The sequence below is a fragment of the Pseudopipra pipra genome, chromosome 2 (assembly GCF_036250125.1).
Source record: "Pseudopipra pipra isolate bDixPip1 chromosome 2, bDixPip1.hap1, whole genome shotgun sequence".
Classification (NCBI taxonomy): domain Eukaryota; kingdom Metazoa; phylum Chordata; class Aves; order Passeriformes; family Pipridae; genus Pseudopipra; species Pseudopipra pipra.
The window spans coordinates 8561357-8585390 of NC_087550.1; the positions used below are offsets into that span (position 1 = coordinate 8561357).

A 24034-nucleotide genomic window follows, 5' to 3' on the forward strand; every position below is an offset into this window, starting at 1 on the left:
CAGTTTGTTTGTGGGTTTGTCCTGTCACGCTGAAGCATTTTGGCTGCGTGTTAATATTTTGGGTTAAATCAAATAAACTTGGCTGAGCACGTTTTAAAAGCTTGTGTTGGGAGCCGTAACCAAGATGTACCTTATAAGGAGCACCTAAAATTCCTCCCCTGGCCTGTCCCAGTTGTGACTGACCTCTTAATGTCCTGCTAAAAGTGGTGACTTCCCAACACATTACGTGGGGCAGTTGCACATTTTAAGTGCATCAGTTAAACTACCACGAGCAAACAAAGATAGAAGAGGGCTTTTGAGGAAGGGCCACTTGTAAAATTTGAATTTTTGAAGAGCAGGGCGTGGTGATCTTCAAGGTCTTTTCCAGCCTGAGCTGTTCTATGAGTGAGAACTTCTGAAGTCAAGAAATTCAAGGTTAGACCCGGTTTTATGTTTCAGAGCAGGATCTCGTTTCTCTGCTCGCTGTGGGCGTGGAAATCGTAGTATTTTACTCCTTTGAGTAGGGTTAGAACAGTAGTGCCTAAAATTGCTTGAAAGGATGGCAGGAGACTGATTTAGAGACTGAAAATTGTATGTGAAAAGTGGAATAAAACACTTGCAGTGAATCCACCAGGAAAGGCAGGAGATTGGTTTTGACCCAGACATATCGAGCACAACTTTGATTCCTTGATAAGGACAATATTAGCCGTATAATTTGCTGCGTGCTGCTTTAAATCATTAAATTCTGCATGTGGGTTGAAGCATTTTCAGCTCTAACACTTCTTTTTACATTCAGGGGAATTTTCCTCTGGTGTAGTTTATCTTGGTGGAGCATAAGTGGCGATTGAAAGAGCAAACATTGCAAGGGACAAATTGCAGCAGAGCTGTGGGAGATGAGGAGTTTTAGTCGAGGGAGGAACAAGCTTTTAATTGCAGCACAAAGCTGGACGTGGTTGGTGAGTTCCTGTAAATCCTGTGGGGAGCAAAAGGAGATAGCAGGGCTCCTGAGGGTGGTAGAAAGTCCTGGAAGAGCTGAATCAGCACGAGATCAGTGTGTACTTGGCTATAAAAGGGATGGGGTGGATATTTGGGCTCGTGTTTGCTCGGGGAACACTGTTTGAAAATAGAGAGATGTGTCGTGGTGAGGAATTTATAGAGGAGAGAAGAGCTCCGGTGTGTTACAGGATGTTTGATCTGCCAGTTCCTCCCTTTCTGCAGGACTTTGTGAGGAAGAGCTGAGTATTTTAAGAGTGAGACTAAAGAGGAGACAGTTCAGAGCATGTATGTGAAAGTCAAGTTCAAAAAAAAAAAAAAGTCCAATTTTATTTCTTTCGTATTTCCCGGAGAAGTACATGGAGGTGAGGAGGGAGAGCTGAACTCCTTGACTCAGCCAGCAAAGAGTTCCTTGATGTCCCAAATATTTGTGCTTCAGGAGTTGTAAAGATGTCCTTGCTGAGATCAGCCAAACCTCGAGCTGATCCTCCAGCAGGAAGCATCCCTGGCTTCTCATGCTGCATCCAGGAGCTTCACTGTGGGCAAAATTTCGGCTGGTTTGGCGTTTGTTCTCCCGGGGTTTGTGCTTGCGCAGCTGGTGGGATCTTGCAGCCTTGTGTTGGTGTGTTCTTGTTCAAAGTCTTGGCCCTGAGGCCACATTTGTGCTGTGTTGTTGTTTGTGGTGTCAGGACTCCACGTTGTCCGTACTTGCCGTGAGAGGAAGGCTGGCAACTGGCTTTTGGGAATCCTGTCCGGACTAGTGGGGCTTGGGCTGCTATGACCACAAATTGACTCCAGGACCTGGAGGATCCCTGTCAGGAGAGAGCAGAATTGAGCTTGTTCGTGCAGCTGGTGGGCAGAACCTCCTGGGAAGCAGCCAGGAAGGGGGAATATGCTTGGATTGGTGGTTTTAGCCAAGTTTTCCTAAGGAAGACTTCCAGAAAGCTAAGGAGCAAAGCATCCCATTGTGTGGGGAGCTCAGGAATTTTGGCAAGGCTGAGCAAGAAGCTGAAGGACACTGGGCAAGGTTTGAAAAAGGTGGGAGGTAAAGGAGGAATATGGAGGCTTTGCTTGGGTGCTGAAGGACAATACAATAAAATCATGGAATTGTTTAGGTTGGAAAAGACCTCCAAGATCACTGAGTCCAACTCTAATATTACCTCCATCTACAGCTGGTCAGGGACATGAGGAGGAGAAAAATGGGGGGATAATGGGCTTGGGAGCAGCAGGACATTTTCCAAGGCAGTGGAGGAGACAGGGAAGGCAGTCCAGTACTCCCCTTTTTATTCCCCCCCTCAGTCATTGCAGGGGAAATCTTTATCTAAACTGATGCGTTGGAAAGAAGAGCCAAGGTGATGCTGTGATGTGAATTTTGATGAAGATATTTCTGCAGGACTTGGGGGGGGAAAATTCCACACATCATCTCCAAGCTGAAGGGAATGGATGGTTGTTTAATATATGAGATGGCAAGTTAGACTGGAGACCAAAATCCAGGCAGCAGAACTGTGTTTGAACAGTGCTACCAAATGTCCAACACAGTGACTTAGTGTAGAGTTTATTTAATGGGTGGGACAAAGTCTTCAGCAGCAAAGGCAATAAATAGTAATAGTGCTGATATTATTATAGTGCTGCCATAGAACTTGTGCTCTTTGATAAGAAGGCTGGGGAATTGCTTGTTTATAAAGGAGTAGCATAAACCTGGCAGGTAACTGTGCATGTAAAACAGTCACCTTTCTAGGAAGAGATCACTTTGTTCAGGTGATGTCAAACCATTGAACAAAGGAGAGGTCGTTATTTTTAAAACATAAAATCAAGGCTGTGATTTGCTGTAACGTGATTTCTTTTTTGTTGTTGTTTCTTGGAGTGGCTGAAAAGGAATTTAAAGTGCTTTGTGGCACTGGAGACTTTGCTCTTAAATGAAGTGAAAGTGAGTTTCTCCTTCAGAATTTCTTCAGTTGCCTTTTTGCAAGAGCAAGTCAAGGCTTAGAGTGTCAGCACTGACTGAAATTTGGGGATGTTTAAATGGAATCCAACCATCCAGAAAATGATTGGAGGCACCAGGATTCCAGGTCATCTCCTTTAGGTGCATTTATTAAACGAGTGTGAGATTTAGCAGGTGTTAAAAGGTACTTTATTTCTGAACAGTAACTACAGTGAATGGATGTGTTGGCACGAAGTGAGATTGGAAAACCAGAGTATTTCTTGGGATAAAAGCTGGGTTGGTCTCTTATGAGTTTTGGATAAGTTATAAATAAAAGGAGCGCCCTGAAACTGCAGAAGTATCACCAAAACCAGCCAGTGCTGGCTGGGATATTCTAGTTCCAAGTCTTTAGCCTGGTGGCTTTGCAGCTCCAGATATGTTCAGGTGGCTCAAGGGGCAGGGCAATATCCTGGGAAGAGGATCACAGACATGATGCAGACATTAATGCTGGTATTATTGCCATTGTTTAAGAGGCCAGAATTCCCTCTGTAAGGCCACTTAACCCACTCCCACCATCCTTTTGTCCTGTTTTGCAGTAGATGTCCCTTGGAAGTGGACCAGCCCTGTGCTGTGGGTGTGAGGGAAAGAGGGGTCGTTCCTTCTCATGCTTTTCCTTTTTCCCTGCTGATGCCAGGTCAGAACTTTATGGAAAGCTGGAAAAACATGGAGAACTACCCAGTTCTCTGCAGATAATAGTGTGGAATCACCAAGCTGAGGGGGATTTTTGAGATGCTCCAGGCAGGGAATGGTGGGAATGGTTCTCCTGCTGTATCCCAGGCAGCATTTGATGTGTTGGGAGGAGTTTGGCTTGGAAAAAGGAAAGCCAGTGTTTTGTGTAATGGTGTGAACTCCCCAGCCTACAAAAACCTTGGAATTTGAAGCCATGGGTACTTTGTGACAAGGGGGAAGGGATTTGAACTAAAAGGAGTAGGTTTAGGTTAGATTTTAGGAGGAGGTTCTTCCCTGGGAGGGTGGGGAGGCCTCCCACCTCTGGAATGGGTTTCCCAGAGAAGCTGTGGCTGCCCCATCCCTGAAAGTGCCCAAGGCAACCTGCTCTAGTGGAAGCAGGCAGGGGGGTGGAACTGGATGATCCTTAAGGTCCCTTCCCACCCCAACCATTCTGTGATTCTATAAATCACATTCCAAATTTGAATACCCCGGGTTGTTACACTCTGGCTGCTGCTCTGCTTTCTGCAGCCTGGGTATAAATAACTTGTATAAAATCAGGGTTTTTCTGGAAAATAATTTACCCTTCAGGCCCTCAGAATTTTATGCAGCTCTTTGAAAACGTTCAGTCAACAGGAAACCACAAAGAGGAGCCTGATGCAGGCAGTGCCTGAGAGCCTTGTCATGGGGAATAATTTCTGTAGATTAATTACTGCTCCAGGTATGTTGTCTTTGTCTCTGCTGGACACGGGGAGGGAATATTAATCTGCTTAGATGGTGTTCCTGGAGTCCCTCATTAGGAATGGAGCTGCTGCTGTGTTATCTTATCTCAGCATTTATTGCCAACCCCTGCCCTGAGCGGAGCCACGGGGATGATTTATGTTGCCTCAAGTACTTGTGGATTCAGTTGTGCCTTTGTTAGTGACACACCTGTCCTCAAATTAAAAACAAAGCACTTGTTCCGTTGTGCATTGATCCATTGGGCTGCATTTTTCATCTTACTGGGGAAAGTGGGAGGAGAATCCAGATAAAAGTACTGAATTAAACCAAACAAGAACGTTGGCATTCCTTAAGAAATCCTGTTTTCCTGCAAGGGGGGGAAACATTTTGGCCCCCCTCCCAAGTGTTTCAGGGTTGCTTCTCTTTTTATTTTGTAGTGGCAGCTGGAATTCCAAAGGGTGTTTTAATTCAGTATCTGGGTTATCCCAGTCCATCAGCTCAACCTTGCCCTGTGACTCCCTCATTCCCCTCTCAGTGAGATGGGGAGGAGAATCGGGTGGGTGAGAGTGGGAGAACTCGTGGATTGAGAGAAAAACAGTTGAATAGGTAAAGCAAAGTAAAGAATTCATTCCTCACTTCCCCTGGGCAGGCAGGGCCTCAACCATTCCCAGGAAAGCCAGGATCCATCAGGTGTGATGGAGAAGGACATGGAGGGGCTGGAGCGTGTCCAGGGAAGGGAATGGAGCTGGGGAAGGGGCTGGAGCAGCAGGAGCAGCTGAGGTAGCTGGGGGGGCTCAACCTGGAGAAAAGGAGGCTCAGGGGGGACCTTCTGGCTCTGCAACTCCCTGACAGGAGGGGGGAGCTGGGGGGGTCAGGCTCTGCTCCCAGGGAAAAGGGACAGGAGGAGAAGGAACGGCCTCCAGCTGTGCCAGGGGAGGGTCAGGTTGGACATGAGGAGGAATTTCTTGCTGGAAAGGGTGGTCAGACCTTGGAAGGGGCTGCCCAGAAGGTGGTGGAGTCCCCACCCCTGGAGGTGTCCAAGGAGGGCCTGGCCATGGCACTCAGTGCTCTGGGCTGGGGGACAAGGTGGGCATCGGGCACAGGGGCCACTCCGTGGGCTGAGAGGGCTTTTCCAACCTCAGTGATCCTGGGATTCTGTGACTTGGGAAGACAAATGCCATCGCTCCAAACACTCCCCCTTCCTTCTTCCCCCAGCTTTTATTGCTGAGCATGATGCCACGTGGTCTGGGATGTCCCTGGGTCAGTTGGGCTCAGCTGGCCTGGGTGTCTCCACTCTTAACTTCTTGTGCACTCCCAGCCACTCACTGGTGGGAAGTGGCTTCCCAGAGCATCTGTGGCTGCCCCATCCCTGGAAGTGTCCAAGGCCAGATTGGATAGGGGACTTGGAGCACCCTGGGCTAGTGGAAGGTGTCCCTGCCCATGGCAGGGCGTGGAACTAATGATCTTTAAGGTCCCTTCCAACCCAGGCCTGTGGTTCTGTGGTGTGAGGAGCAGAGAAGGCTTTGAGCTGGGCAAACCCTGCTCAGCAATAACAAACCATCCCTGAGTTATCTCTGCTCTGAACTTTGTGTTCCCAGCACAAATCCCAGCCCAGCCACTGTGCAGAACATTAACTCCGTCCCAGCCGAACCCACGCCGAGCTGGGATCAAATGTGCCTGCAGGTGCACTGCAGGGTTTGAGCTTATTCACACTCCAGAGGGGCCTGAGATGGTCCAGTCATCTTTGAAAGCTCATGGTAATCAGGGAGCTTCCTGATGGCTGGAGAAAGGTGAATTCCATACGTGTTTCTGCTGGAAGGAGGCTGCTCGGCTTTCCCTTGCTTCTTGGAAATATTACAGAGCAAAACCTCCCAGAAACCATTTTCAAAGCTTCTTTCAAGGCTTCTTTCCTAAGAAGTCATTTACTGGAGGGGCAGGAAGGTGATTTGGAGTAACCAAGGGTGAATTGGGTCCGATTGCCTTCTGGAAAAGCTGGGAATGTGGGCAGGGAGAACACGTTGGACATGTTACCTTTGACACAGTGTCCTGGAGCACCTTTGTGGCCCCATCAGGGACACGGGGTCTGATAAGGGGGTGGAAAATTGGCTGGACTTCCCCGTTGGAAGCGGTGGGGAGCAGTGCTGCAAAGTCCAGCTGGCTCTGGATGTGTCCCTCAGACACCTCTGGGTGTCCCTCAGAGGTCCATGCTGGATCCATGACTCCAGGAAGGGCATGGATCATGAAAAATCAATATATTAACATTAAAATACACGTTAGTGATTTATAAAACAGTGTTATATTTGTCCAGTTGTACAAATCTCAAGATGAAAGTCACACCTTGCACAGTAAAACCAGTTAAACCCAGCGACACCCTGAAAATCAGAAAGGGAATTAGGTGCTGTATGAAAATTTAACTCCACCCAGAGCTATGCAAAAATGGAAACAGACACCCCATGGCCATGGTGGGATGGAGCTCTGGGCAGGTTAAGGATTGTTAAATTTGGGGAGCAGATTGATGTGCTGGAGGCAGGGCCGTGTCCAGAGTGACCTTGGGTGACAAGGGCTGGTACAGCCTCGGGAAGGTCAACAAAGGCAAATGCCAAGTCCTGCCCAGGATCACTCCAGCCTTGAGCCAGGCTGGGAATTGCAGTGCCATGGGGGATAGGAATATTGGAAGTGGGTGTTGTTCCCCAGCAAGGTTGGTGCTTGTGCATTGGGATCTGTTTGCCTTGCTTCCAAGAAATAAATTCCATCTCATCAGTGGAAAAGGCACCTGAGATCTGCCCGTTCAAGGAGGCAGGAATTGGTATTTAAGGCTGGATTTTAACTTCCCGTGTGCAGGTTTTGTTTCAGAGGTAGATTGGGATTTTTGGGGGGGACTCAACCCGTGTTCCTGCATGTCTTCCCTGGGACAGAGGTGGCAGTGATATTTTTCAGGAGTGACTTTTGTCACTGGACAAAAGGAACCAAACCAGCTGTGGCAATTCCACCTTGATACCTAATAGTGGCTTTGGAGCTTTGTGGGGTTGCTCCCCTTTTTATTTTCCTTCTATTTTTTCTTCAACCAGAGCAATTTTCATGTTTTTAATGGAAAATTCTGGAGTGAGTGTGTACTTTCACCTCAGTGAATCAGGATAGTGTTAGCTTGGACATGATTTCACGCTGAGCATTTGTGCCCCAAGTGTACAAGTTGTAAAGTCATAATTTTCCACTGGCATATGTTGTAACTGTCAGGAATTATCCTTGAGCTGCCTTCTGGGAAGCTAGGAATTTTTGGATATTTCAAAATTGCCTGATTCACCTCTTTGAGTGTTTAAATGTGACTCAATCCACCAACCAGTAGCAACATGTTTTAGTATTTTACTAAGAATTTTTGATGGGGTGAATTCACTTTTAACCAAATTTTGAAATTGCCTTAATAACTCATGATAGTGAAAGAAGGGAAAATGGTTTATTCCTTTACCTTTTTGGGGTTTTTTTCCATTCCTTTTCTCATTGTATCAGGGCTTTATGGATCTGCTCCCTGGCTCTGCATCACCTGACGTGGCTTTCACTTGCTGACAGTTCATAAAGCAAAGAGAAAATGCTGTTTTGATTATGAAACGAAGAGAAAATGATGTTTTGATTCAGTAGCCTCTATGAAAAGGATTTTAAAAAGCCTTTTGGGGAGTCACCATCCCCGTGCAGTGTGTGAATATCAATTTTCCCCTGCTCCTTTCATCACCTCCCAGGCACTGAAAGGATCAACTCTGCTGCTCCCAGTTGTGCTGAGCTGGGAAATCCAGGCTTTGTAAAGCTGAGCACGTTGTTTTAGCTGTGCTTTTGTTAGACAGGGCTTGGGGGCTCTCAGGTCAAGGTCAGAAAAAGGTGTGTTCCTTTAGTCCAACCTTCTTTTTGGACGTTTCAGATACTAATTTTTACTTTTTCTGGTGCTTTGCGTGGTCGTGGAAATCGGAAGGGTTTTCAAATGGCATTAAAATTTGCCAAACAATTGATCTGAAAGTTCATAACCAAAGAAATGTATTAACCCCAGCTGCTCGTGCTGGGTGAGTTGGACCAATTTGCCAGTTAATCCATTGGTTTTTTGAACCTTTATCATGACCTTGTTCCAAATGTGATTCCAGCCTTGTTGAATTTCTCGGCTTTAAATGGAAATACATTCACTGATGCAAATTTAACCCCTTCTTTTATTCAAGAGCCCTGGCCACGGGGTGTATGTTTCCATTTTTACATAACTCTACATGGAGTTAAATTTTCATACAGCACCTAATTCCCTTTCTGATTTTCAGGGTGTCACTGGGTTTAACTGGTTTTACTGTGCAAGGTGTGACTTTCATCTTGAGATTTGTACAACTGGACAAATATAACACCGTTTTATAAATCACTAACGTGTATTTTAATGTTAATATATTGATTTTTCATGAAGGATGGCCAGCCCAAGACATCCATGCACTAGTTTCTCCTGTTTCTCTGGAGAAAACTCTGGAAAACTCCTTGAAGTCTCATTGTCCACTGACCTGACTCCTCCTTCACATTGTTATGCTGATTTACAAGGAAAATAGAAAAAGATCCCTCAATATTTCAGAGCACCTGTTGTATTAAATTGACCTGGGTGATTTAAATACAGTCTTAAAAACTTACCAGTAACAGTTAGAGAACATTTTATTGCCTTATAAACCCAATTGTTTCATGAGATGAATAGATTTGAAATTCCATCTTAAATGACAGTAAAGAACATCCCAGCTTTGCACGATAAATCAAGATATACACACATGGAATTTGCTCCCTGATGCATTTATTAGTCAGCCTTTTCTTTTCCCCTGCTCAAAAGAGTTTTTTCCTGGGAAATTTGGCTACTCCAGGCTGTGATTTTTGTCCTGTTTTGTGATATAGTTGTTGTAGAAGGATTCCTGGATGAACTGTCCCTAGGATAAAACTAGCTTTGTATTCCCTGCACTTAAACATTTTGTTCATTCATCACAACACAGATCCAACACAATTTAGGTATACTGTAAATTGAGTTATGTGCTGTCTTGCCCACCTGTTCTGCAAACCCCCTACTTAAAATACAAAAATTTAAAATGTGAAATATTTCTGATTGAAGGAGGTGCTGCTGTAAAATCCATTCTCTTCGTGCTGGAGCTTGTGGTCGATCCAAGTCCAAGATTTCAGGCAGTTTTGGGAGTAAATCTGATTCTGATTTTGTTTTAGTTCTCTGGTGTAAAACTTTTCCTGGAGAAGGTTTTTAGGGATATCTCAGGCTTCCAGCATTGTTATGCCATCAGTTTAAGTGGAATTTGGTTCAGAGGTGGGGGAAGACCTCAGGTAAAATACACATTTCATATCCAGCTTGGGTGTAAACTGAATATCCTGAAAATTTACCTCTGATTCCGCGTTTTCAACTGCAGTTACCTGGGAATTGGAGAATAAGGAGTTCCCAGATTTAGGTTCCAAAGACAGCAGCTTGTTTTCTTTCACCTTTTCAACACTGATGGCACATTTCAGTTGTTCATTGTAGTTATTTGTGTAGTTCTTTATCATTTTGCTCAAAAACCAAATTCTTTTAAAAGGGTATTTTGGGTTCTGGGTGTTTCCTAAGCTGGGCTTTGGAACAGGAGATCCTAAAAGAAACTGTTTTATAGTATTAGGTGGAATACTTGGAATACTTTACAAAATAGTAATTTTTATTATTATTTAATAATTTATTAGTCATATTGAGGTGTTCCATGGGTCAGTCACAGCCCTTGGTACCCACTGAGCTACACGGGGGGGGGGGGGGGGGGTGGATTTGGGAAGTTTAATCCTTGGAGCTGGAATGTGGCCAGATCTTCTGGGAAGAATTTTAAACAATCATGATGCTTTTAGATTTTTGTTTCACATCCTGTTGGGAAAAGTGAGCCTGTAACACCCATCAGAATGTGGATATTCCTCATGGTGAGATGGAGGAGAAAGAGCCTGCCCAGAATTCCTTATTAGAGGATGTTCCTGAGGATTTTTATTTTTATTTAATTGGTGTGCCACCAGAATTACTGTGTAACTAATTTAAATATAATTAGATTTTCCTTTTGCTCACGGCATAGCCTGAAGCTTGGTAGTTTCTTGTGTAGCTTGGAGAAAATAATTGAAGGAAATTGAATTTGTGGTGGGTTGGTTTAGGTATTAATGGATTTTTTTTTTCCCCCCCTCTTTCAGAGCCTTCAGTCAGAAAAGAGCTGCAATCGAGAAGGAATATGCACAGGTAGGTTCTGGAAGCATTTTAATGGTTGTGTTGTTTTTCTGTTGGGGTAATTTGTTCATCAGCAAATTTCCACAGTGTTTTAATTTATTTTTTCCATAAGTTAGTTCCTGTGAAAATATTGAAGTTCCTAATCAAATTGGTCTGTGCAGGGCTTGGGCCCATTCTGGGGGTCCATGGACAGTTTGACTCAAAATTCTTGGGCCCAGAAGACATTTTTAACATTTTTTTTCCCCCAGTTGTTACAAAGTCAGTCAACTCTTGGTGATGTTTTCTTAGAATTCAGTGTGAAACCTGAGTAAAAAGTAAAATCAGGTCAATTAGAGGGAGAGGAAATGTGTTCTGGCACACTGGCTCCAAAATAAATTTACATTCACATTCCTCAGTGGGAGCAGCTTCTCATTCAGCTGAAATAAAAGCAGATTTGGCCTCCTGCTCGTGATAGGGAGTGGAATGAATTTTGATTTGTTGGGGAGAAAAGAGGCAGGATTGATTTTTTTCCTCTCTGGTTCCAAAATTAAAAAGCATCTAATAAGGGGCAACCGCCTGTTTAATTTACAGGAAAGGCTCTTGGAGCTGAAGATTAAAAAGACATTAATTTATTTTCAAATAGATTAAAGGTGGAATAAAATCTGAGCTCACGGGGGCTCAATATCCAATAAATACAACTGGAGATGTGCCTGATGGTGGAATTGGTGTTGGGGCAGTGACAGGAGGGAAATGGGGGAGCACAGCCTGGCACCGGGCTGGGTCTAAGGGGAGTTTTAGGATATCATGTTAAAAAACCCTTTTAGTGCTGCATCACCTACAAAATAACAGAGTAAATGCGTTCTGGGGGCTGGATTTTCTGGCAGGAAAAGAGGATTTCTGTGTCTGCCACGGGCAGGTTTTTAGGGCTGGTTTTTCTGCCCCGAACTCGGCTGAAAACGCTTTGTAAATCCAAGTAAATTTGTGCTCAATTTAATCCACTCGCTGACGACGTTCTGTAAGTTATTGGCGCTCCAGTTTTTCTTTGGACATGAATTTACGTTGGAATATATCCATTCCATCGGCAGGTGAACTTGATTTGATGAAATATAGGGATTTTTCAGTGACAGGATCAATACCTGCCTCCTGAAACCGGGCTCCAAAGCAGGTATTGGGTGTTCTTTGTAGTGATGGAGAGAATTTAAATTCACTTTTAATTCACATCTCAGTGAGACACCGGGAATGTCTTTTACATGCAGAGACACAACAGTCGCTGCATTTAGGGAATAGTCGTGATAAGTTGGAAAAATAATTATGTTCTCAGCTTTGGAAGGCTCAGGCTTAACAAGTGAGGCTTTCAGCTCCTTGGATTTAACCCCCCCCCCAGCTTTCCAGCAATGCAGCTGCATCGTTTGAGAGCCACTGAATGGCTGCTGGGATGAATGAAGGCTTGTGGGATCGCTTCCTTGGATTGCTGAGGAGCTCCAGGACAATGTGGGATGGTTCTTCCAGGGCCTCTAAAAGGATTTTTCTGTTCTGGAGATGGTGGTAATAAAACTGCCCGTGAAACCTTTTTTTGGGGAGACAAGTTGTGCTCAAAAGAAGTGGGAAGTCGCTTTTGTCGATAATGGGATATTCCTTTAAAACCAGCGATAAAGGGAGCTGGAAATTCTCAGCCAAACCTTTTCACAGATTCTAGCCAAATGCCTTTAGGAATTTAGAATATTCTTGGTTTTGGCAGGTTAAAAGGAGTGGAAGGGGCAGACAGGGAAAATAAGTTTCCCAGAACTGCAAGCTTTGCTGTTTTTTCCAACAAAATTGTGTCTTGGTGCCCTGCACGTGGGTGCCAAGTTCCCAAACACAGAGGGCTTTTGTTGGGAGCAGGAGAACCTGTCCAAAGGCAAGGGAAACACCAGGTCAGTGTTTAGAACTTCCCCCTAATTACATGGGAAGTGCTGTGAATGGATGGGAGGAATTACAGGACCTGTGTTTAAATTTTCCTGTGTCTTGTTTGGTCGAGGAGTTCCTTTTACAGAGTGTTTTTCACCTTGTTGTACCTGTTGCCACCCAAGTTTTTGTTGCTTATTGTCTGTCCCCAGTGGGTTCTTTCCTGGGTTTTTGAGGCTGGAATAAATGGGAGGAGTATCCAGCGTATCCCTGGGCCTGCAGCTCTGCACTTTTCTGGATCAGTTGGGCTTGGCTCTTCCACTTGTATTTTCAGTGCTGCATTATTTAATACACAATTAAAGGCTCACCTTAATACTCCCAACCAAGAGCTCTCCTTTCCCACTAACAGCATGCCTGGTAATAGCATTTAAATTGCAATTATATATTGTTATTATGAGCTGTTCTCCGTGATTAATGAGCTGGAATCAGAGGCTGAGAATCCTTGTTTGGGTGAAAGAACAGCTTATTGAAGGTGTGCTTTTGCTGCTACCTACCAAAAAAATTGGTTTACCCAGCGTGTTAATAAGGAAAATGTTGGGTTTGGGGGATTTTTTTTTTGAGATCATAATTCCATCTGCGCTGTACATATTTTATATTTTTTATTGAAGAGACCAGTTTTTTCCTCTTGGTGTTGAGTGCTGGGAACACACAGATGACCTTCCTTGTCATCTTTGCTTGATGTTTCATTACCATTGTTTCAGAGTAAAACGTGATTCCAGGCAATCAACCCCTTGGAATTTACAAATAACCTCCTCATTTCCATGCATGTTAATGAGTTTTTAACTGTAGAACTTCAACTAAAGGCACTGACGGTGTGGAAAAAAAGGTGTGAAAGTCCATTCCATGAGCTGCTGCCTTTGAAATGAGGCTCGTGTAGAAGTTTCTGTTTGGGTTTTTTAAAAAAGGCAATAATTATTAGGATTTTTTTTCCTCCTCTCTGTGTTTTCTGGAGGTTAAATTAGCACTGAGGAGATGTGGGTGCTCAGGAAAAGCAATTATCTTATCTGGGATCAGAGAGAGTGGCCTCGGTGTTGATTGCTGTGGCAGCGAGAAACTTAATACATTTAAAACATAAAAACATAAAAGTTTTAAAATGGGGAGAAAAGAAAAGGGAGGGGAGTTTCCATCCCCCACATTCCCTGTGTGGGTGCTGGGACTGAAGTACAGTGATGGCAATGATCAGGAAGAGCCTGAAAATAAGATTAAAGTGATGGCAGAGGGTCAGAGCAGAGGGGGAACAAGGGGAAAGGTGGATTTAAGCAGATGTAACATGATCACCCTCACCCATTTGCCTCACCAGCCTTGAAAAACCCACTTATTTCCACCCATCGAAATCTGTACCTGGATATTTTCTATAAAATTGCAACATTCCTACAGCAATTTTTGTGTCTAGATAACGTGTGTGTGTGTATACACTTCATCTATAAAGCACTTATTTCATGAATACATATAACATATAATTTATTTAATGGATCTAACCAACATTTATGGGCCGCAGTGCCCGAATATACTGGTTTTCTAGTGTTAAAAATCAAAAATAGAAGCTGATTATTTCTTTTACCCACACTCTGACAGGATGTTTCACTTCACATCCAGTGGCCTTTTTAGCAATTTTGCAGTGGATTAAAATTGTAAGGGTTAAAATAAGAGATTTCTCCCCCCCCCCCCCGTGTCTTATTCCCTGCTGCCGTGGCTCATTTTTCTTTCATTAATTGATTTGTCTTTATCCTGTGGAGACTGAAAAGGTGATAGTATTTCCCTAATTAGGGATTAGCGAAATTGGGGGAATTTTAGCCAAATATAAGTCTCTGATAGGACAGAAACCAGACTAAACTCTTGCAAATACAACGATTTATTGCTGCGTTAACCACGAGAGCAGGACGGGGGGCACTTGGAACAGGAACAACTGGGAGACTTGGGAATGGTGCTGGAAGTAGAACCCTCAGCATGGAAAACAGTCCCCTGGGTGGATTCTGAAATCCCGTGTGGCTGAAGAGCTGCAGCTTGGCAAACACAGCCTGGCAACAGGCTTGGAGGGGAAAAGGTGTCCAGGTGTAGTCCAGGTCTTCCCTCTGTGGAACCTCAGGAAAAATCCTTGAGGTGCCTGCCCTGAAAACCCAACAGGCAGCTTCTTAGTAGTTACTTCTATTAGGTTTTTTAATTTTCTTTTTATTTTTTCCCTATTTTTTCTTTTTCTGTTTTTTTTCCTCTTTCCCCCATTTTTTGAATTTTTTCCCGATTTTTCCTTTCTTTTTCCTGTTTTTTTCAATTTTTCAATTTTTACCTATTTTTTTTTTTCCAGTGCCTAGAGGGGCTCCAGGAGAGTTGGACAGGGACTTGGGACAAGGGCCTGGAGGGACAGGATACAGGGAATTGCTTCCCACTGCCAGAGGGCAGGGTTAGATGGGATAGTGGGAAGGAATTCTTCCCTGGGAGGGTGGGGAGGCCCTGGACTGGATTTCCCAGAGAAGCTGTGGCTGCCCCATCCCTGGAAGTGTCTCAGGCCAGGCTGGAGCAACCTGGGCTAGGGGAAGGTGTCCCTGCCCATGGCAGGGGGTGGAACTGGACAAGCTTTAAAGTCCCTTCCAACTCAAACCGTTCCGTGATTCTATGACTCAATTTAGGATATTTCTTTTGGATAATTGCTGGTGTTCTCTCAATTATTGGTTTGGATTCACTGAGAGAGGAAAACCTGTGTTTCAACCTGAGTTACAAAGAAGTGTTTAATGAGTAACCACTGCAAGATTTTTTGTTCCTTGCCCTGTTCCTGAAAAATCTCATCTATTTGGTGTGGAATGTGTGGATGCCTGTGATTTCAGACACACCTGGAGCCTGGACTGTTCTGTTAGTTTGCCTGAAATCTCAGCAGGATGGATTTTTCTGTGTTTTGGGAGAGGATCCATCCCCTTCCCAGTCCCTGCCTGACATCAGATCATGCATATTGATGTCCTGGCTCTGTCCTTTGAGCCCTGACGGGGCATAATCACCACAACTCACTGGCTCCAGAAAGGAAACACCTGCCTGGTGCTACCTTTGGATTCTATTCCCTGTTCACAGCACCAGGATACCCATGAGGGGGGGGAAGAAAATGAAGTGGGGGGCTCTGTAGCTATTCAGGCCATTCTTCCCAACAAAGCAAGGAAATCAGTGGCCGTGAAGGCCACAAAGAGGGATCTGCTCCATCTCATAAACGGTTGGGAACACTATTGTGGATTTTACAATAACTTGTAGAGACAAGTTTGACAAATCAGGTGTTATAATGGGATTATTGGTACCATTCTGCACTTGTCACACTTCAAGCTTGTGGTGCACGTTCCCCTTTTTCCCCCCAAACAAGAAGCTCTTTAGAATTCTCAATATTAAATGTCCCTTTAACATTTAATATAATATACTTTCCGTGGAACAAAGGCTGGGGGTCCATGAGCGACATTCCCAACAATATTATCGTTGACCTTTTCTTTTTATGGAGATTTTGCATTCAGTCCTTCGTGTACTTTTTCATCTCCAAGAAACACATGGCAGCACTTAGAGCAAGGGGGGAAAAAAAGTCAGATATCTGATTTAGGTCTTGTCTCACTGGCTGCTCTGTTAAAAGAAAAATTAAAATGTCCTGTACTGCAATATTAAGTCCATTGAAAAAGAATTTTTAAAGGCAGCCTTTTAAAAATGCCAAGCTATCTGCTCCACTTTTTATGGAATTCTTTCGGTTAAAATAATATTTCCCTTAGAACAGAGGAGGACTGTCAGCTTCTATTTTCAGTGAAAACATCGAGTTCCTTATAAAGGGGTTGCTAAGCTTAGATTTATGCTGTTCCTACAAAGAAAGCCCTTCATGAAGAAACTCCATGTTTTGCTGAACTGATGCAAGCCACTTTCTCTTAGGCTGCTTTTAGCCCTTATTTTTCTTTCCGATTACTGCGCTCCCAAGCATCCACTGCCTGGAATTCGGATCCTTGGAAGTGGTTCTGCCTTCAGATGAAAAGCTTTCTTCTTTGGAGCTGCTCCTTTTTGCTTGGCCTTTCAGTTCCAGTGAAATCAGGATCTCTCACCTGTGGAGTTATCCAGGAGTTATCCCTGCTGTAGTTTGCGTGTGTGTTGGGAATTTTTTTGGACTATTTCAGCATTTCATCTCTTCTCTGACACATTGAATCCAAACAGCTGTCCTTCCCAAGAGCTGCTTTTCTCCTCCCCGTGATTTAAGGGGGCAGGAAAGTCACAACTCAAGGCTTTAAAAATAAACCCAGTGGAAACTTGGAGTAGCTGAGTCATAACTCTGAGCCACCGATACCCTGCGGAGTCGTTTCCGCATCTTTTTGGGGTTCCTTTTTCATGTGTGTCTTTTCTTACGTCTTGTCCTGGGTATCCAAGAGGAAGACTTTTATTTCCTAGTTTTCCATACCTCATATGCATCTCATTCATCCCAGAGTTCTTTGGGTGGAAGAGATTCCTCTTCCAACCTCCTGGGCTAACTGGAGTTCAGTGAGGTTGGTGAGGTCCTCGTTCCTTTTAAGCTTGGAAAATCTTGGAGTGTGTTGATTCCCAAACCGCATCCCTTGGGAAGAATGTGTTTTCATTCTCATGGCTGTTTGACAGCCCAGGTCCTGCCTGAACCACCTCCTTGGCTCTGCTTTCCCACTTCCCTGGGAATGGCTGTGCCTTGTTCTTCTCCTGCCCTTGCTTCCAGCTTTTGGGATGGTACCAGTTCCTTGGGAGTGAGGGAAATACGTCCTGGTTGGCAAACACCACTGGAGATGGCTCTGGATGTGTGTTGGGTGCTGTTTCTTTGGTTATTTTTAACTCCCCAGAACTTTTAGGTAAGAAGGCAAATATTTGGCAGATGAGCATCACCCATCATCCCTTCCTCAGATATTCTGGCAGGCCATAAACAACTCAAAATCCATTTGTCTCAACCTTCTTTTACCTTCTGTTTGCGCTTTCTCTAGATCTGCATTTTTTCTGGAGCCATTACTTCAAAAAAACTTTGTATTCCAGCATAACTCTGCTTCTTTACCTAATAAGCACCTTCTCTGTTACAACTGAAATTAGGGAAAACCAGCAATCACTGCTTTGCCTGAGAATGGTACTGAGATGTAATTAAAAAGAAAACTGTGGTTTAAAAAAATAATCCTCACAGTAAAAAAGGTGTGTAGGATTTCATTCTTTGCTTAGTTCAGTTGGTTAATTCAGCTGATTACATTTTCTGCAGTTCACGCAGTTCAGCTGGTTTTCAAATGTTGGGCACACAGAGGGAATTTGTGAGAGTTTTTACTCCTTTCCTCTGCAGGACTTTTAAAAAAAATAAATGTGTGATTGCACCTTCTGCACAGTAACTACAGTGGTTGGGGTTATGTGTGACTGTATTTTAGGTAGTGACATTTCTGAGAAGTTATTCTTCCTTTTCACATTTCTCAGATCATGTTACCTTAATTTTACTATTGAAAAGGTCTCCACTTGTTAAATGTTTTTTTAAAAAAAAAGGGTAAAGCTCGTTTTATTCACTGTTCAGTAATTAAAATTAAAATACATAATTTGTGTGTACATCGTAAAAGTGCTTGAATGTAGTTTTGCAGGAGCAGCCTGTCATCCTTTCCATTCTAGATGGAATCCTTTTCCATTCTCATCCCAGGGATCCAGTTTTCATGCCTGACATTTGGGAATTTATTAGATGGATATAATGTAAACTGGGCAGAGCTTCTTGGCCGCTGAAGCTGTTTGTCTTAGAGGATTATTTTAAAGGTTCAGTAGATGTGTTCTAGAAACTATACTCCCTTCTTCCTCTTTCCAACCTTGGAAGTTTTGCTTTCAGACCTGGATAAACCAGGATGTGTTGACAGCTCGAAGAAGAAAAACTCAACAGAATGTTTTAAGTCGAATTTACCACAAATGATTATTCAGTGTCAGACCCTACACACACAAGTTGACTTGTTCACACAGATAAAGGCCTTTTACCAGCTAGTCCTGCTTACATTCCCAAAAAAGGGAGGGAGAAAGGAAAGAAGGATGTGATCCAGCGAAGCAGGCAGCTCTATCTATGGCTCACTCCTTCAGTAAATATAGGAGGAAACGGGCAGGATGTTTCTCGCACATTTTGGGGAAATAAGTCTTGTTCTTCGTGTTCACTGCAGCCTCTGGAGCTGCAGATGTGCAGCAATATATAAGATTTCATTTAAAATCAAAGAGATTTTCCCATATGTAAAGGAAATGTTGCACAACACGAACAGAAAAACAGTTTCACATCAGCTTTTAGATGCTGGGAGGTTATTTCTGGTAGTCCACCAAATGACAGCCCTTGCCTCAAACGTTTATTGTTATATTTTTTGGTCTGGGTGGCAGCGAAGCCTCATCTCAGCTGGGTCATTCCCTTACACGTTGTTTTGGAAGCAATAACTAACAATATCTGAACAGCTTCGTGCTCTAGATGAGGGAGAATGTTGTCCAACTGGATTCTGGAAAATAAACCAATATATGGATATATCGGCCTGTATCTAATCCCTACGGATGATGGGCTCCACTTGTTTACTGAAATAAAAATTAAGCCCCCCTGTGAAAGTGTTGCATCTTATTTCAGTGGTGTTTATTGATCGTATCGGCAACACTAGTGTACTTGAGGAAGTGGATAATCATTTTTCAGGTTTTTTCCATGAAAAATCAAATTAGGCCATGCAATAAGCTTTGTACTGGGAGATTTCTATAGGTTTAGCAATGAATGAACCTCTGTTCTATTGAGGAAACATTTTAAAATGTGATTTGATGAGTAAATTAGTGACATTATAAACCGAAAATCCAATGTAAGTATAGTGCAGGAACAATTCATAATGTTAATTTGCATTTTAATGTAGAAATGTAAAACATTCTTTTCAGTCACCAAAATTGTGTTGAGATTTTCTAGTTATTCCTGCTATCCCTCTCTTACTTTTCAGTATTATTCTGTATTTTTTGCTGGGCAGAAACTGCTCATGAGAGAGACTGCTGCTCATTTCCTGAGCAGTATGCTCAGTACACTGATCTTTGCGGTTTAAAAGGTAGTTTGTCATCTTCTTAACAAGAATAAAAGCATATTTCATACTGCTTGCAAACAGAAACTAATTGAGTAGGAGGAAGCCTACAGATTTCTGAAGAAAAAAAAATAAAAAAATCCCAGCACTGGTTTTCTTAGCTCTGATTGTGTCCAAATGTGGCTCAAAGCTTTTTTTTTTTACCTTCACAAGTCATAAAGAGGTAATTTAAAAAAAAATAAAAATAGCAAGCGCTGGTCACATTTTTTTTTGAGATGTGAAATCTGTGAGCTCCTGAATTTATTCCTGTCCAGGCTGCCGAGTACATCTGTGTTTGCTTTTTGATTGTCTGTCCAAATAGGCCAGCTAAAAATTTGCATTTTTCCTATCACACGGGTTTTCTCGTATTTATAGCAGTGTCTTGAAAGATATTTTCTGTCTGGTGCTGGGTTTCTGGTTTTATTTTCTTGATAATTTATGGTTACTTAAAATAGAGCAAAGAATCTCTGTGAACACCCTCAAGTAAATGTGGGTTGGGGTGAGATTTGTGAGTGGGATTATTTTTTCTGCGTATTCATAAAAGTGTCTTCTGGATACAACAAATCTTCTCTACCTTTTTAAGAGAAGTCTACAAAAAGACAACTGTTATCAGGTGTAATGATGCTAACATTTTTGAATTAGGTAAAAACTGAGGGGGGGGAAGCTAACTTTTGGGTCAACGCACCCATTTTTAGGCCTTTGGTTTTGAAATATGCACACAAAAATATCTGGTGAAAATTGAAGGGGGAAGAGTGAACTTTGGTGCCGTTGAGTCCATTTTTAGGCCTTTGGTTTTTGAAAAAACATGCTGTAAATATTCACATGAGAGTATCTGGTGAAACTTGAGGGGGCAATAATGAACTCAGGGGTCGATGAGCCCATTTTTAGACCTTCGGTTTTGAAAACATACTGTAAATAAATACATAACAATATTTGTTGAAACTTGAGGAGGGAAAAATGAACTTTGGGGTCGATGGGCCCATTTTTAGGCCCTTGGTGTTGAAAACATGCCGTAAATATGCACATCAGAATATTTAGTGAAAATTGAGGGGATAAAAGTGAACTTTTCAGGATTGATGAGCTCATTTTTAGACCTCCTGGTCTTGAAAACATGCTGTAAATAAACACAACAGTATTTGGTGAAAATCAGAAGGGGAAAAGCGAACTTTTGGGTCAATGTACTTGTTTTTAGGCCTTTGGTTTTGCAAGTGTACTGTAAATAAATGCATAACAATATTTGGTGAAAGTTGAGGGGGGAAAGTGAACTTTGGGGTCAGTGTAGACGTTTTTAGGCCTTTGGTTTTGAAAACATGCTGTAAATAAACACCTAACAATATTTGGTGTAAATTGACAGGGAAAAATGAACTTTGGGGTCAATGTAGGTGCTTTTAGGCCTTTGGTTTTGAAAACATGCTGTAAATATGCACATAACAATATGTGGTGAAAATAGAGGGGAGGAATCAAACTTTTGGGGTCAATGTACTTGTTTTTAGGCCTTTGATTTTGCAAGTGTACTGTAAATAAATGCATAACAATATCTGGTGAAACTTGAGGGGGGAAAAGTGAACTTTAGGGTCAGTGTAGATGTTTTATGTTTTTAGGCCTTTGGTTTTGAAAACGTGCTGTAAATAAACACATAACAATATTTGGTGTAAATTGACAGGGAAGAATGAACTTTGGGGTCAGTGTACGTGCTTTTAGGCCCTTGGTTTTGAAAACATGCTACAAATATTCTTATAACAATATAGGGTGAAAATAGAGGGGGGAAGCAAACTTTTGGGTCAGTGTCCTTGATTTTAGGCCTTTGGTTTTGAAAGCGTGCTGTAAATACGCACCGAAGAGTATTTGGTGGAAGTTGAGGGGGGAAAAGTGAACTCTGGGGGCAGTGTAGATGTTTTTAGGCCTTTGGTTTTGAAAATATGCTGTAAGTAAACACATAAGAATATTTGGTGTAAATTGACAGGGAAAAATGAACTTTGGAGTCAATGTACGTGCTTGTAGGCCTTTGGTTTTGAAAACATGCTGTAAATATGCACATAAGAATATTTGGTGAAAATTGACAGGGACAAGTGAATTTTGGGGCTGATGAGCCCATTCTTTGCTCTGTGTGAGTAAACTGAGCTCTTGATTCTTAAAAAAAAAAAAACAACAACCCTCTTATTATATGTTTTTGCAAGTTCATATGACTTATCTACATCTTCTGTTTGGGTTTATCCCCCATGTGTCTCCTGCATTAAGAAATGAGGCGAAGAGCTTGGAAGGGAGAAATGTTGAGAACGACCTTCCGAATTCTTTTTCAGTTCCTAAAATTTGTGTTCTTTTTATAAGACACGGAGCTGAAGTGAGGCTCGACTTCCAAGCTGAGAGATTAAATGTAGCTAAATTTGAGCTGCAGACTATAGCTAAAAATAAAATACTCTCTGCTTTGCAAAAGCGACTTTACACTGAACAGTGATGTTTTCTCCCCAAAAACCATCTACACTAAGCAAGCTGTAAAATTCCACCAGCTCCAAGCCTCCCAGTGTTGTGTGTAACAGGAATAAACAGATTTACTCTTTCAGCCACTTTCTACTGTCGTGTTTGACAGAGTTTCTCCCTGATTATTCTCCCAGTTTATCCAGGCTCAGGAGCGTGAAATGTTTGCTGATTCATGGCAGGATTAGGAAATGCTGAGGAAGCACTGCTGGAATTTAGACCTGGTGTGAGCACGAGTGTGGCCTGATGGTATCAGCGTGTGTTCAGCACTGGGGGGTGCAGGAACAGGCCCTGCTGTTATTCTGGTTTTCTGATACGTTCTGTGGATTTTTGGATGTTTTATGATCTTTCTGATAGTATTTAAGTTGCAAGCGTTCAGCACTTTTAAAAAGCATTTTGCAGTAAAGACAGGAGAACATTGAGCTGCTGGTTGTGTGTTGTCCCCAACCCTGTCATGTAATATTGCCTGGATTTCCTTTATTTGGAGTTAGGATTGAAAACACAGCACCAGCTCTTCTTGGAGTACCACCTGTGTTGGTTCTCTTTATTTTTCTCAGATTTGTGCTGTTAAAATTCACTTTGCATTACCAGTTTCAGGGGAAAATCATCACGAGTTGCTTTGGCTGCTGCATTTGAGTCTTTTACAGGTGGTTTTGTGGGTTAGAAATCCCGCTGCACTCAGGTTATCAGAGAAGCAAATCATCACTTTCGATATGATGTCAGGGGTTTAAAACCATGACTGGAGGCTACTGGGATGTTTTTCTACCATTTAAAAAAAAGAGCAACCCCAGCCTTGAAATGAAAAGAGCTGGTGCATTCCCAGCCAGCCTTTGTTATCCAAGAAACACCTTCCACCAGTGTACTTGTACTGGATGTGTTTAATCAGCCCTCTTTGAGGGCTCCAGGAGATGCCCTTTAAATCAAAGATCCTCTTGTTCCTTGTTTTTGATATCAGGCTTCAGCACAGGAATTGACAGATTATCAAGGTGCTGTTATTTTAATACTAAATGCTATTATTTTAATACTAAATAATTATTGAGGTGCTCTGGGAGAACTGCCTCTTTCCTGAAGAAAGGAGTTTGGCTTGCCAAATTATAAACTAAAATAAATAGCATTTACACAGCATTAATAAGCTCCATTGATTTTCTGTCTCAACTTTTCCTCTGTTTTACTTCTCTGTGTTTTTAAAGCAAACTGCACTTCCACTGTAAACAAAACAGAAAAGCAGTTTTATATTAAATTCCTTTCCCTGCCTAAGTGGTCGATGGAGCTGGTAACCAAGTTACTAAAGAATCAAAAGCAGGGTGGCTTTTAATTAAATATAATATGGCAAGGTGCCCAGAAATTTCACTGCTGTGGGAGTCGGGAATGACAAACAAAATGAAGAGCTGCCACTGCTGCCTTTCAGAGTGTCTGCAAGATGTATTTGCTTGCATGTGCAGATAAACTCCCAAATACTAATAAAAATGAAACTACACAGAGCAGCTACAGTGCCAAGGTGACCTTGTGCCTGGGTTTTTCATAATCTGGGGATGAGCCGTGATCGAATTTCAGAGAAAGCAAAAGAATGGGATCCAAACTTTTGATGAAGAAAAATCCTACAGGGTTTATGGTGGTGTTGAAAGGTGAGAAGCAATTTAGTCCCATGAATTGCCCCTCCTTTAAATCATTTTTTTATCATCCCTACTAGTGTGTGGGCTCATTAAATCGCTCATCTGATGCTGCTGAGGTGGTTTATGTGGGTATTTCGGTGGTGTCTTTGTTTTTCCGATTCTTGATTTTTCTGAAAGCTTTGCCATAGGCAATTCAGTTTTGGTCATCCCTGGCTTTTCTTGCCCATATATTGAATATCTCAAGGAGGGGGTAAATGATTTCAGTGAATCCTCTTTTGCTGTGTACAGGGTTCTGACTTCAGTCCTGCTGTGGGTAGATCTTCCCTGCCTTTAACCAGCACTGTATTGGCTTTTAATATCTAAATCTATCTTTTTGTCTCTCTTGTCCAAACAAATTAGGCTCTGATTTGGTAAAGAGTGAGAT

The 24034-nt window shown here is 42.6% G+C and overlaps 1 protein-coding gene across 3 annotated transcripts in view; it reads left to right on the plus strand.

The window, feature by feature from the left end:
* The window catches only part of FCHSD2 (FCH and double SH3 domains 2), a 113035-nt gene that overhangs the window by 15314 nt on the left and 73687 nt on the right, over positions 1–24034 (plus strand). For all 3 annotated transcript variants that reach the window (XM_064643952.1, XM_064643953.1, XM_064643954.1), the window contains exon 3: positions 10532–10577. In XM_064643952.1, coding sequence (XP_064500022.1) covers positions 10532–10577 — 46 coding nt within the window. The remainder of the gene's footprint in view (positions 1–10531; positions 10578–24034) is intronic.